This window comes from Pan troglodytes, chromosome 2, assembly GCF_028858775.2.
Source record: "Pan troglodytes isolate AG18354 chromosome 2, NHGRI_mPanTro3-v2.0_pri, whole genome shotgun sequence".
Classification (NCBI taxonomy): Eukaryota; Metazoa; Chordata; class Mammalia; order Primates; family Hominidae; genus Pan; species Pan troglodytes.
In genome coordinates, this window is record NC_086015.1 from 117,047,461 (window position 1) to 117,062,879 (window position 15,419).

General features: G+C 35.6%; 1 protein-coding gene across 3 annotated transcripts in view; it reads right to left on the reverse strand.

Annotated features, from left to right (window-relative positions):
* Positions 1-15,419, reverse strand: part of NAA50 (N-alpha-acetyltransferase 50, NatE catalytic subunit) — a 27,511-nt gene continuing 12,092 nt past the window's right edge. The window contains exons 1-5 of one of the 3 annotated variants that reach the window (XM_016941683.4): positions 5,601-6,082; positions 4,970-5,103; positions 4,433-4,552; positions 3,916-3,982; positions 1-2,949 (exon numbers count right to left, since the gene is read on the reverse strand). In XM_016941683.4, the coding sequence (XP_016797172.2) occupies positions 2,772-2,949; positions 3,916-3,982; positions 4,433-4,552; positions 4,970-5,103; positions 5,601-5,959 (858 nt within the window). In that variant the 5' untranslated portion in view covers positions 5,960-6,082 and the 3' untranslated portion in view covers positions 1-2,771. Of the gene's footprint in view, positions 2,950-3,915; positions 3,983-4,432; positions 4,553-4,969; positions 5,107-5,600; positions 6,083-15,419 lie in introns of those variants that run through there. The other 2 variants (XM_016941685.4, XM_016941684.4) reach the window with 2 other exon arrangements.

Sequence of the window (15,419 nt, forward strand, 5' to 3'; positions counted from 1 at the left end):
TACCAGAACATCACATACGTTTATTTCAGATGTAACAGCAATGTTAAAATTGACAAGTTTAATTCTTAACTGCACCAAGTAAACTTAGCCATTTAAGTATTTTTTTAAGTTATTCCCTCCAAAAAACTGAGGGAGCTTTTCTTTTCCACCACCACACACCATGGTTTCCCAATAGTTCTCTTTTTGGAGGACTTTTCAATTGATGAGTAAACTGCTTTAGATATTTCAGAACTTCATTCCCCAAATGAAAGCTAATCTGGACAAACTATATATTGCATAGATTTCTCTACAGATTCTTTGCTTTAAAACCTAAATGCAACTACCATACAGTGTAATTTTAACCTATTTGCCCCACAGTAAAAACTATCTGTCCTGAAAAATATGATGGATATATCCTGTGATTTTCCAGTTAACAGAATTGTTCTACTTCAAAGATAATTATTATCATATATCAAAATAACCAGCTCAACATAGGACATTACTTCAGTCTTTACTGACTCATAGGCATATGAACTTGTGCCCAGCTTTTTACCTCTTCCACATTCTCCTCCTCCTCCATAAGTGGATGGAATTATTTAACTAAGTTTGATGTAGGACAATTAACCCTTTACAAACATTTACAATTCAGGTTAAGTCACTGACTACCGTGGAAAAAGAAACTCTATATATAATGATAGGGAGCCTACACACTCAATTCAAAATTTAATATTTTTTCCTCCTTAAATAACATGTACTTGTCATGAGGCAGCTATTCGGTTTTCAATAACCACATTTAGGGATACATTCATAGGACTGATTAGATAGTCCAGGTGAAATGATTATAGAAATAGAGGCAGTGTCATCTCAGAAAACCATTTATATATCAAAGTCTATTTTGATATCTGGGAAGTTTACAAAAAGGCTGCTGCATTCTTCAAACTAATTATGCCTTCTGTAACTCAAGCACTCTTCTCTTGCCAAGAGCAAGCTGAAGCTTATTCACGAAGATAAAGGTGCTTAACGCTAAACTTTTCTTCTAAGCTTAGATTTGGATTGTTTAAGAAACGAATACCCCCAAAAAACCAGCAAGGTCTTTCTACATTTTTACCATCTTAAGATTAGAACCCTATAAACTCATTCATCAACTGTCTTCTTTTTCTGTATTATTCTTGGCACTCAAGATTGTTGAAGTCTACTGCACTTTGTACTTTCACATTCTCAAATAAAAACTTAAGGTTATAAAGTGTGCATAAACATTTTATAAAATAATTTCGTCATTTAACATATTTGGAAATGAGACTTTATACCACAATTTTACATAAGAGGATAAATATGAATGAAACTTCCTTTTAAAGTCAAATGACAGAAAGCTCAAGCCCTGTGCATTATTTTAAAGTCTGAGAACATTTCTAAATAGTGGAGATGGGACTACAAAAGGAAAACATGAATATTTCAGATGTCTCCCATCTTACAAAGTTATCAACCTGTCAAAGCCACTCCCTGTGTGCCGGAAAATGATCTGGCATAAACCAGTCCTCTCAGTGGAGGAGGTCACAGTGACATTTGTATTATTAACATTTTACACTTCTATTTTTCCAAGAATAGAAGCAATATGTTTAATAATTACCCCTGCCTCAAATCCTTAAACTCAATATCACAGGCACTGAGTATAAGCAAATCTGGGATGTCCTCCAACAGATATGCAATAGCACAGCTATGTTATTCTCAAAAATACTATTTTTTCCTATAAAATCAAATGCTCAGTGGCCACACTTTTAACAGCTGGCATTAGATGACAGTAATTGAATTTTTTGTGTCACAGCCCATCTAAGCTTCCTTTTAGGTATTTTTTAATATGTCCAAGAGAAAACACCTGCTTCAGGTTTATTTAGGGGTAGTGACCTATAAGGACATCAACTCAATTTTTAAGGTTAGACTATTGTTGGGTTTACTGAAGAAAAAGGAATGGGAAAAAATTAAATCACAACACACCTCTTTAGGTCAGTTAAAGGCCATATCTCTAGCTGGGATATTAAAAAAAATTAATCTCACCAGCCCAAATTCTAAAAGTTAATGCCACTAGTAACAATCAACGGCAGGAAAAACAAACCTGCTAACAACCAGCCCACTCATTAGCAAAAAAGCAGTTTAACTCAAATACTTAGACCAAAGTATAACACTAAACCAAACTGCCCCACCCACCAGCAAGAAGAGAAGATATAATTGCTTAAAAATCAACATAAGCTTAGTATTTCTTACAAGGATAACAATGTTCCAACTCCCGAGAGAGTGCTCAGAAGGACTAAAGGTGGAGTGAAGGCAATGTCTAGGGATTAGTATCCCAAAGTGTTTAAAAACCCAAAGTACCACAAACACACTCAACTTGTCTATGAATTAGAGAACAAGATATTGCTGCTGCTTCTTTTTGTCTTTTGAAATATACAATGTTTTGTAGGCTCTGCCCTTCAATGTGAAAGCAGGACATTAAATTTGAAATTATTTGACAATTAAATTTTTAGGACCATCTAACTTTAACTGCAAAACTAAACAGATCTACCTTTTCCTTCCTTCAAACCACCTCACAAAAATAAGAGAAAACAATTCAAACATGATTACTTTTTTAAAGTCCTTGAAAGTATTAAAACTCTTAGAGAAAAGGAAAGGAAGAAGGAAAAACAAGAACAAGGAGGGAGAAAAGCTTTAAAAGAAAAGTGTTGGGGTGGGGGAGGAATCAATGGGCCTCTCTTTTATTTGGCGACAAGCAAGTGCAAGAAAGTTCATTTGTAATTTGTTCAGTTGTCTGTCTTTTGCACATCTGCATTCTGACCAGAAGGAACTTTGAGGTTTTTCTGCAGCACATGAGCATCTGCGGGCTCTATCCTCTTATAGTAGTTCTTCTTTGTCTCAATAATCTCAAAGCCAAACTTCCTGTAGAAGTCAATTGCCGACTCATTGCTGATCTGGACATGCCTGAGATATAAGAGAGTATCAGAAAAAAAATTAAAATTAAGGTTTCATCAAGTTTTAAGCATTCTCCACAGATAGCTCCAAACATCTGTTACATTCTCTTTACAACTACCAGTAATCAACAAAGGTTAGGCATGCTTACCTAAAACCTTTTGATGACAATTTTACACTTTTAATCTAATTTTTACATTTGTAAGACAGCTGGCTGAGATTAGAAGGCTCAGTGTTTATTCTTGTAGCCAACAAAGGGAAAAGTACCACAGCTATCAAAATTTTTTCACTGTAAGAGGATAAATTATTAAAAGGCCCTATTAACACACAGAAAAAAAATGATGAAAAATAAAAAACTAGGGTCTCAAAGCTTGAAGATATATCTTCCTTCTGATTGATAAAATACATGGTATGTTTTAAAAATTAAAAACGCAAGCTTTCTCAATTACTCCCAAAATAACACTGTATAATTCAATCTCTCACATGGCCAAACTAAATTATGAACATCCATGACTGTGATCTTAGTCATAACTCTTTATCTACAGCCTCTTGAGATTCAAGTATAATCTCAGCTAGGTAATCTCTGATTTTCATTATTAAACTCTACTACAAATGATCTACTACAATGTTCAAAGCTATCAACATAGCCTTGAACAAAACACACAAGGTTTTGCATGAGAATAGTAGTATTAATAGTCTTGAATTCCGAAGGCCTGAGTTTTAATCCTGATTTCATCCCTGTGACTTTGGAGCTCTCATCCTAATATAATAAAGCAATGTGTTCTATCTCAGGTTCCTAATCTACTATTATTAATAAAACAAAACTAAACAAAACTAACAACTACTCGAATACTTTGTAACAGCTACTTCCAGTGTTTCCAAAGGCACAATAAGTGACCAGATTTTAAAGTTTCTAGTAAAGATTTCTCCTGCCAATTAAACCCCTTTGATAAGAACATTAAATATTATTTTACTTACAGATAAATGTTGTCAAAAGTACCATCTTTTTCACAGATGTTTAAGACATGATTTAACATTTTAGTTCCTGTTAATAAAATAAATAACAAACACGTGACTTCATAAATCAACCTTTAAATTATGTATCTAACCACTTGCCATCTGAACTACTTATTGAGTCCTAAAAGAATTTATGAGGTATACACTAGATATCCTTATTTTCCAAAGTTGTGTTCTCTCTCTACAATAGCTACGTATGTTTAAAACTGTTAGCAGAAGACTAACCTTTTTAAACAAGCACTTCCGGGTAGAAGAAAAACAGAAAAAGCAGAAGGGGACGTAAACAGCAAATCTATGTAGGGCTTCCAATAGAATTATGTTAATAAACATTAGTTATTTTTCACCACATTTTACATAATTCAGTAACCCTTTCTCAGTATTCCTTAAAAAGACCCAAATTAACTTACTAGGTCAGACACATTAACAAATAATATGTTTATGCTTCTCTGAAGAAGTAAAAAAACCACAATTTTTTTACCTATTCCTAGCCTTCGGTAAGGTGCCAGACATCCTAGTGTCATGATGTAAAGTCTCTTCTGATTCTGTGAATGATCCACCCTACAGCATACCGCACCTACAGCAATATCATTGAAATAGGCTGCCAAGGAAAACATAAAGATATAATGTTGAACAGACAGAATAACACATTTAATCTTTTTCCCTTTTAAAGGACTACACTGTTCCTATCAACGTTAAATTTCATCAACTATTTCATGAATATCAATGATCTCAAAGCTCTTATGCCATCTTAAGAAGTTTAAGCCTCCTCTAGAGTATAGCTTAAAAAGTGAAAACACACAGGTATACACTAAGAACACTAAGCATTTCTTTTTAAAATTCAACTATTTTATTCAACTGATTTCTCTGAGATTTTTCTCACAACCTAGACCACTCCCATTTCCTCACTTATAAAATAAGCAAACTAAATTAGTTAACTCCTTCTGCTCTATAAAAAACTAGGGTTCAAGAACAAAAAGAAAGAAAAGAAGGGAGGACAAAAAAAACTATATTATACCAAGTTTTGCTAGCTCGCCAACCTCCAGCACATCCTTGTAGAACTTGTCATTGTAGCTGACTGGAAAGATGACCTGATTCAATCTTTTCAACTGTTTAATATTGTGTGGTGTCACATCTCCCAGCTCGATCCGGCTACTGGAACAAATCAAAATGTACTCAATAAAACATAATTAGCCCCATTTGTTAATATGAACATATGAAAGGGTTACCAAGTCTTTTTTACATGATTGATAAATCCAACTCTTTCAGAGTTGATTTATAAGCAAATTATCATTTATAAGCAAATTTTGACAGTCATTCAATACAAATTCTACTCATAGCTTTCATATAATTACATACATTTAGGGACAAATATGGTACACAACAACTACTACAAAGGCCAGAATAACATTCTACAAGTGTCAAAATTTTCCTTGTAGTTCATAGTTCAGAAAAATTTAGATACACCTATTTCTGGTAAAATTACAGTTCCTTTGTCCAAGTATCTTACTTCTAGTAATTTATTCTAAGAAAACAATGGAGGTATGCAATACCATGCACATTCTATTCATGAAAACCGTGGTCTATGAACTACCTACATCAGAGTCACAGAGGTGATATGCAAAATTCACATTCCTGGATACACATACCCCATTTTCAGAACCAGAGTTGCTGGAAACGAAACAAAGGAATCCACCATCTTGAAAATCACCCCAGGATGAAAACTATCCATTAAGAAAGCAACAGGAGTGATATGGTTTGGCTGTGTCCCCATCCAAATTTCATCTTGTAGTTCCCATAATTCCCATGTCGTGAGAGGGACCCGGCGAATCATGGGGGCGGTTGCCCTCATGCTGTTCTCGTGATAGTGAGTTCTCACAAGATCTGATGGTTTTATAAGGAGGCTTTCCTTCGCTTCGCTCTCATTTCTCCTTCCTGCCACCATGTGAAGAATGATGTGTTTGCTTCCCCTTCCACCATGTTTATAGGTTTCCTGAGACCTCCCCATCCCTGCGGAACTGTGAGTCAATTAAACCTCTTTCCTTTATAAATTACCCAGTCTCGGGTATGTCTTTATTAGCAGCATGAGAAAGGACTAATAAAAGGAGCATTCCTAAGAAACCACTTGTAATCAAAACAATTGGTTCCATGGAAAAGATTAAAGCGAAAAAGTTTCAGTTCCAATTTCTAACAAAGTATCAAAGTTGTTCTGCCTGCAGAGCTGTAAACAAAGAATTTTTAATAGCTGAAGTGAACTTCACTACTGTTAACGGCGGATCAAATGTGATAAGGCAAACCTGACAGCATTCTACAATTTTTTTGCTCCATCCGTATTATTTGCCCAAAAAGATGTTGTAGCATATTGTGTTTTGTAGAGAAAAAGCACATTTCAACTATATTTAACAACGGACTTTTGTTAACATATACAGAAACATGCTTGAAAGGATTTTAATTTGTAGTAGAAATTGTAATTTTAAAAACTGTATTTTGAAACGTTAAAATTTAGATTAAAATGAAAAAAAAAACAAAAACAAAAACAAAACAAAACAAAAAAAAAACAGCTGGGCATGAAGGCCTGTAATCCCAGCACTTTGGGAGACCGGGGTGAGAGGATCCTTTGAGCCCTGGAGTTCAAGACCAGCCTGGGCATATAGCAAAACTTTGTAAGAAATTTTTTTAAAAAACTTAACCAGGTGTGGTGGCGTGCACCTATGGTCCCAGCTACTTAGAAGGCTGAAGTGAGAGGACTGCTTGAGCCTGGGAGGTCGAGGCTGCAGTAAGCTATGATTGTGTACCATTGCATTCCAGCCTGGGTGACAGACTGTCTCAAAAACAAAACAAAAAACAGCAACAATTACAGATAAAAAAAAGAAATTTCCAAATTTGATTTATCTGGATAGAGAGGAATATGATGTAATATTTTATCTTATAGTACAAAGTTCTCTAAGATGTATTACTCTATAATGCCCAGTTTGGAGAACATTCTACTTGGTAAGGAGTTAGAGGCAAAAACAAGAGACTTTTACCCCCTATTTAAGTAGTCTGTATGAAGAACACAAAAGACAGCATAAAGCATCGTTTCTGTCATACTTAGCAGTTTTGAAAGGCTTAGCTCATTTGGAACTTTAGCCTTCCTGCCTTGATTATTTTTTATACCACTAATCTGTATTATTTGTTGCAACCAATGATCTTTTCATGTCTTGTATGTCTTCCTAAAATCTGAACATAGTTTCTTAGCAACCACACAGATTAAATAAACAAATATGTTAGTAAAAGGGTAAGAGATTTATATATTTAAAAAACCCCTCAGCACCATAGGAAGTTTAAAAAAATAAAAATAAAAAAATAGACATTTTCTTGTTATAGTCTCTTCCAACTTCTAGTCACTTAAGTATAGTGTTTTCTCATCCCAAGTATTTGACAACTATAATGAATTCCCTGTATGAAATTCATGTTTTCTTTAAGTAGATTACATCTCATTCACAGAACTCCCCCTCTTCATAACACTTTTCTGACTAAAATCTACTGGGCTCACTTTCCCCACTATCTACCATTCACATAAAAAAAAAAAAATTGGGAGGCCAAGGTGGGCAGATCATAAGGTCAAGAGTTTGAGACCAGCCTGGCCAATATGGTGAAACTGTCTCTACTAAAAATACAAAAATTAGCCCGGTGTGGTGGCACGTGCCTGTAGTCACAGCTACCCGGGAGGCTGAGGCAGAAGAATCGCTGGAACCCAGGAGGCAGAGGTTGCAGTGAGCCAAGATCGCACCACTGTACTCCAGCCTGGGCGAGAGAGCAAGACTCCGCCTCAAAAAAAAAAAAAAAAGAAAAGAAAAGAAAAGAAAAATCTGTGGATACTGTTATCCTGTAAACTATAGAATCCTTTATTTTTCTTTTTTTGAGACAGGGTTGCTCTGTTGCCCAGGCTGGAGTGCAGTGGCATAATTACAGGTCACGGCAGCCTCCGCTTCTCAGGCTCAAGTGATCTTCCCACCTCAGCCTGACGAGTAGCTGAGGAAGGCACATGCCACCACGCCCAGCTGATTTTTGAATTTTTTGTAGAGACAGGGTTTCACCATGTTGCCCAGGCTGGTCTACAGTTCCTGAGCTCAAGTGATCCGCCCACCTTGGCCTACCAAAGTGCTGGGCCTACAGGCGTGAGCCACTGTGCCTGGCCAAAATATAGGATCCTTTAAAAATGCAGTAGCTGACAGGGATCACATCTTACCTACACTGTCTCCTGTTTAACTTACCATGGTGCCACAAGTTGGGTGTAGTAATTTTTTTATATACAGTTTATATTAATTTAGAGCATCTCATTTAAAAAAAAGTCTTAGTATTTAAAAAGTGATTTAAAATTACATTATGAAGTTGAAGTATCAACAATAGTAACTTAAGGACCTAAAAAGTCAAGCTTCTAAAGTATAAATGAAAGAACTTGAGGTTTTTAAAACTTTAGGAATCATTTGTAGGTAATAACTAGGCTTCAAGCATACTTACAGTTTTCAAAGAATAATACCAGGTATTTCTTGACTTCATACAAGAAGAAAAAGTGGTTATAGTGCACTGTGCTACAATGAGTCTAATAAAAGTTAACTACTAAAAAAAGTTTCCATTAGGGTGGCCAGATAAAGCCTAAATAGAGAAAACAATATTGAACCATTAGGGAATAGGCAGCTTAATCTTCCCCTAATTAAAAAAAAACATGTCTTTTTTTTTTTTTTTTAAAGCACACCATAGAAATGATGTAGAAAGGGAAAATATCCTGCAATAATATGGCCAGAAATAAGTTTGCTGATAGTCTTCCAATATTTTTCTATGCGCGTTATATATACGTATATACACGCTTTAAACAAATTTGAGATATAAGTATTGTTTGGTAGCTGTTGGAAAAATTAAGCTGTTTTTGAGAAATTAATTTGATTTTTGCAAGAAACAAATATGCTAGAACAATTTCAAAATGTTCACTTAATGTAACCTTGTCAGCAAAACTGAGCTTCAAATATAGTTTAACTCTCATTAACATGATATGTCTGACTGAAATGGAATACTTCTGTAATCCTGATCACTTAGCTCCAAATTATTTTAAGACATGGATTTTCTAAATATATCAAAGTACTATAATCAACTTGTAAATATAAGTTAGCAAGGAACACGGAGTTAAAAAAAAAAAGGCATAAGCATAAGGGATATGTAGACATGTCAAGAAAATAACATTACTTGAATGTAAACAACCAAAAAGCTTTTAGTTAGAATAACCTATAAAAAATTAAGTTGAAAGTCCAAAGTCTCTATTAAAAAACTAACCTAATGGAGATTTTTAAAATTCTGTCAATCTAAATTTTTCTAAAGTTCTTATGAACATAATAGAGTTGCCTATTTTAAAGCATAAATCAATTATATTTCAATAAATATTTTAATATCTATGTGTTATGCATCTGGAATGCAAAGGTGTTTACATCTGGTAGGAAAGACAGGTATATACGATGTGCTACTAACAGTGTACGTACATATAGTACAAAAATAATACTAGAATGAAGGTGACAATGGGAAACATTTTGAAGAACGACTAGCTTATCCTGTGGAAGGGCAAGAGATGCAGTCTAATAAAACGTGAACAAAACAGTAATGATGTAGTCCGAAAATTAGTCAGTTTGATATGGCTAAAACATCAAGTGTGCTTGTGTATAAATGAGGAAGCTGAAAAAGAACCAATTTTATGACGGCCTCATATATGGACGCATTTGGTTATCTTCTCTATAATTATTCTCTTGGTGATCTCATTCAATCTTGTAGTTGTGTGGCTTTAATGCTGCCAATTTCCAAATTTCTGTCTCTAGCCTATAGTTCACTCCTGAACTCTACATTCCTACATCCAAGCAATCTCCAGCAGACACTTCAAAGTGAACATACTGCAAACAAATTTCAAATCTTTGTTCCAAAATCTGCTTTGCTTGCCGTTTTTCCTGTCAATTGATGGCCTCTCCATCCTTGGCTGCAGAATATGTTAACTCCAAGTCTTTGTTCACATGGTATCTCAAAAAGGCTTACTCTTGACACACTTTTTTCCTTTCCTTTTTTTTTTTTTTTTTTTTTGAGATGGAGTCTCCCTCTGTTGCTCAGGCTGGAGTGTAGCGGTGCAATCTCAGCTTATTGCAACCTCCGCATCCTGGGTTCAAGCAATCCTCCTGCCTCAGCCTCCTAAACAGCTGTCATTACAAGCATGTGCCACCACTCCTAACTAATTTTTGTATTTTTAGTAGAGATGGGGTTTCACCATGTTGGCCAGGCTGGTCTTGAAATTATGGCCTCAAGTGATAGGCTCGCCCACCCTGGCCTCCCAAAGTGTTGGGATTATAGGCATGAGCCACTGCACCCAGCCCTTGTAATATTCTTGATATGTTTTCTTATCAGGGTTATCTTGGCCTCAAAGAAAGTTTGGAAGTGTTTCTTCCTTTTTGCTGTTTCATTCAATCAATAAAAGAAAGCTTCAGGTATTTTCAAATTAGGAAGTGCACAAATATTTAGGACTACTGTTGATAATTTGATGCTTTTATCATTTTGAAATATCCCTCCTTTTTGCTGGCAATACTCCTTGTTTTAAAGTCTACTTTGTTCATTAATACGCAGTTTTCTTTCTTTCTTTTCTTTTCTTTTTTTTTTTTTTGAGATGAGGGTCTCAACTCTGTTGCCCAGGCTAGAGTACAGTAGCACAATCTTGGCTTGCTGCAAGCTCTGCCTTCCGGGCTCAGGGGATCCTCCTGCCTCAGCCTTCCAAGTAGCTGAGACCACAAATGCATGCCACCACTTTCAGCTATTTTTTTTGTTTTGTTTTGTTTTTGTATTTTTGGTAGAGACAGGATTTCACCATGTTGCTCAGGCTGGTCTTGAACTCCTGAACTCAAGCAATCCACCTGCCTCAGCCTCCCAAAGTGCTGGGATTACAGGGATGAGCCACCAGGCCTGGCTTTACAGCTTCCTTCAAATCAAAGTTTCATGTTCTATCTTTTACCTTTCTTTTTCTTTTTACTTTTCCTTGTGTCCTTATATTTAAAGTGTGTGTAAATAGCATATAGTTGGATCTTATTCTTTTAATCTGACAATTGGAGTATCTGGTCCATTAAGATTTAATGGGCCAGGCACAGTGGCTCACACCTGCAATCCCAGCACTTTGGAAGGCTGACTCGGGTGGATCACTTGAAGCCAGGAGTTCAACACCGGCCTGGCCAACATGGTGAAACCCTGTCTCTACTAAAAATACAAAAAATTAGCCAGGTGTGGTGGCGCATGCCTTTAGTCCCAGCTACTTGAGAGGCTGAGGCAGGAGAATTGCTTGAACCCAAGAGCAGAGGTTGCAGTGAGCCGAGATCACCACCACTGCACTCCAGCCTGAGTGACAGAGTGAGACTGTTCAAAAAAAGATTTAATGTAATTATTGAATTACTGATTTAGTTGATTCAAGTCCATGCCAAGATCGCACCACTGCACTCCAGCCTGAGTGACAGAGCTAGACTGTTCAAAAAAAGATTTAATGTAATTATTGAATTACTGATTTAGTTGATTCAAGTCCATCAGCTTGCAATTTTCTGTTTGTACCAAGTATTAACTGTTCTTCATTTTCCTGCCTTTTATGGGGATCAGTTTTGATTGATTCCTTGGCTTTCGAAAAAAAAAAAAGAAAAAAAAAAACTTTTTAAAGCTTACATAAAATTAAATTCATCTTTTTGGTGTATAGTTCTGAGTTTTTACAAATACATATAATCATGTAACCATTACCAAAATATACAATTTAATTACTCCCAAAACCTCCCACATGACCCTTTAAAGTTCAACTCCCAAGCAGCCACTAATCTCTTTTCTGTTCCCCAAAGTTTTGCCTTTTCAACAATGTCACATAAATGGAATCACAAAATACATAGCTGCTTGTTTGGTTTCTTTCATTTAGCATAATGTCTGAGACTCACCCCGGTGTTGTGCATATCAATAGCTCATTCCTTGTTAATGCTGAATGGTATTCCATTATGTGGATGTACTGTAAATTTATCCTCTTGTTGAAGGGCAGTTGTTTACAATTTTAGGTAACTGCAAGTAAAATTCCTATAAACATTTACATATAAGTTTTGGTATGAACATAAGTTCTTATTTCTCTTAGTAAATACCTAAGAGTGGGAATGCTGGGTCTTAAGTGTATAGGAGTTCTACTGTTCTGAATCTTCATCAGCATTTGGCATTGTTAACTTTTAAAATTTATGCTATTCTAACAGGTACGTAGTGACAATTTATTGTGGTTTTTAATTTGCATCCCCCTAAACAATAAATGAAGTGAGCATCTTTTCATGTATTTCTTTGCCATTCATGTATCATCTTTGATAAATTAATCAGTTCAGATTTCTTGTCAATTTTTTAAAAACTGGTTTTTCTTGAGTTTTGGGTGTATTATGGATACTTGTCATTTCTAAGTTATGTATGTTGCAAAGAATTTTTACCAGTCTATGGCTTTTTTCATTTTCTTATTGTTTTTGGGAAAGTTTTACATTTTGACAAATTTATTTCATGGATTTATTTCTGAGTTGTATTCAAGAAATATGCCTAACTCAAGATCACAAAGATTTTTATGTTTTCTCTAGACGTTTTGCATTTAGGTATATGAACTCCCTCTTTCTTAAATCCCCCTCATTTCTTTCTTCTTAAGCAGCCTTCTTGAGGTATAATTTATATACCATAAAAGCCATGTTTTAAGTGCACACTTCAGTGATTTTTTTACTATAAAGTTGTGCAACTATCATTGCAATTCAGTTTTGGAACATTCTCATTACAGTCTCAAAATTCCTTAGGTGCATCCGCAATCAATCCCCTTTCCTACCCCTAGACAGCCACTAAATCTACTTTCTCTTTCTACAAATGTGCCTTTACTAGACATTTAATATAAATGGAAGCACACAAGAAAAGTGATCTTTTGCACTAGGCTTCTTTCATGTGGCATGCTTTTGATGTTCACCTCTGTTTTAACACGTCAGCAGTCTGATCTTTTTATTGCTGAATAGTATTCTATTTTGGTATAGTTTATACCACATTTTGTTTATTCATTCACCAGCTGATGGATATTTGGGCTGTATGTGCATCTTGACTATTATAATGCTGCTATGAATATTGCATAAAAGTCTGCGTGTGGACATATGCCTTAGTTTTTTTTCTGGTAGATAACTGGAAGTGGGATTGCTAGGTTGTATGACAAATATTTTTAGCTTTTAAAAAAACTGTCTGTGGTAGGTACAATAATGCCCCTCACCCCCAACCAAAGGATGTACATGTCATAATCCCAGGAATCTTGAATATGTTACTTTACATGGAAGAACAGACTTTGCAGATGTGATTAAGATCTTGAGATGTGAAGATCAACCATGATTATCCAGACGGGCCTAATATAATCACATAAATCCTTAATAAACGGAGGAGATATGACAACAGAATACTATTCAGACAAAAAAGATTTTAAGATGCTCTATGGCTGGCTTTGAAGATGAAGGAAGAGCCAGGAGCTAAGGAATGCAGGTTGCCTATAGAAGCTGGAAGAGCCAAGGAAAGATTCTTCTCAAGGGCCTCTAGGAGAAACACAATCCTACTGTATTAACATCCTAGGGCTATCTTTAAAAATTACCACAAACTCAGTGGCTTGAAGCAACAAACTTATTCTCTTATTGTACAGGAGGCTAGAAGTCCAAAATCAAGCTGTCAGCAGGGCCATGTTCTCAAAACCCTAGGAAAGAATCTTTCCTTGCCCCTTCCAGCTTCGGTGGCCCCAGGCTTGGGGCAGCCTACCTCCATCTTCACATTGTCTTTGTGGTGTGTCTGTTTCCTTTACTCTTCTTATAAGGACGTTAGTCATTACATTTAGGACCTGCTCTAATTCATATGAACTCAATTATACCTGCAAAGACCCTATTTCTAACTTAGCTCACATGCTGAGGTTCCAGATAGATAATAATTTTTGAAGGACACTATTTAAAATCACTCTGTCTGCCAACACCTTGATTTTAGCCCAGTGAAACCCATTTCAGATAACCTCTAAACTGTGTCTGTGACGTTTATATTTCCATCAGTAATGTATTAGGGTTCCAGTTTCTCTACACCTTTTATTGCCTTTCTGTTAATAGCCATTCTACTGGTGTGATGTGATATCTCATTGGACGTATTTCTTTACTGACTAATGATGTTGAGTATGTTTTTGTATGGCTATTAGCCATTTATTTATGTTTTGGTCTTTTTTTGGTAAAATCACTATTTAAATCTCTTGCCCATGGTTTAGCCCTGAGAATAAACCTAGAATTTTTACAGTAATTTTGTACTCCTGTTTTTACATTGGATTGCTTGTCTTACTGAGTTGTAAGAGTTCTTTATATATTCTGGATACAAGTCCTTTATCAGACAGATGATTTTGCAACTAATCTCAATTGTAGCTTGTCTTTTCATTTTCTTACCACGGTATCATACTAATGTAAAGTGTTAGTAATATGAGAAAACTGGGAATTCTTTACAGCATCTTTGCAATTTTTCTATAAATCTAAAACTACTCAATTTTTTTTTTTTAATTAGTGGAGGAACTATTAGCGTAAGAGATAAGGCATTTCAGCCAACTGCAATTTGTGAACCTTTCTGGATTCTAATGTGAAAAAAAAATTATTTTTAAAAGACATTTACAAGACAGAAAATAAGTACAAACTGGATATCAGATCATAAGATAATATAAGGTATTGTAATTGTTTAAAAAATCCTTCTCTGTTAAAGATTCTTATTAAAGATATTAAAGGCCAGGCATGGTGGCTCATGCCTGTAATCCCAGCACTTTGGGCGGCTGAGGCAGGTGGATCACCTGAGTTAGGGAGTTTGAGACCAGCCTGGCCAACATGGCGAAACCCCATCTCTACTAAAAGTACCAAAAATTAGCCAGGTGTGGTGGCGCACACCTGTAATCCCAGCTACTCAGGAGGCTGAGGCAGGAGAATCGTTTGAACCTGGGAGGTGGAAGTTTCAGTGAGCTGAGATCACGATGCTGCACTCCAGCCTGGGTGACAGAGCAAGACTCTGTCTCCAAAAAAAAAAAAAAGACAGAAAAAATATTCATATTAAATATTAAAGTATTTAGAGATGGAAAAGGATACTACATCTAGAGTTTCTTTTGGAAGTGCCCCAGCAAAAAAGGAAAAGGGAAAAGTATAGGTCAAACAAAGATGAAATAAAATGGGAATCGATCCTACCTACTGTAGTTGATTGATGGGGCTTATTCTACTGTTTCATTTCATAAATGTTTAAAGATTTCCACACATACACCATGGAATACTACATAACCATAAAAAAGAACAAAATCACATTCTTTGCAGCAATATGGATGCAGCTGGAGGCCATTATCCTAAGTAAATTAAAGTAACAGAACACTCAATACTGCATGTTCTCACTTATAAGTGGGA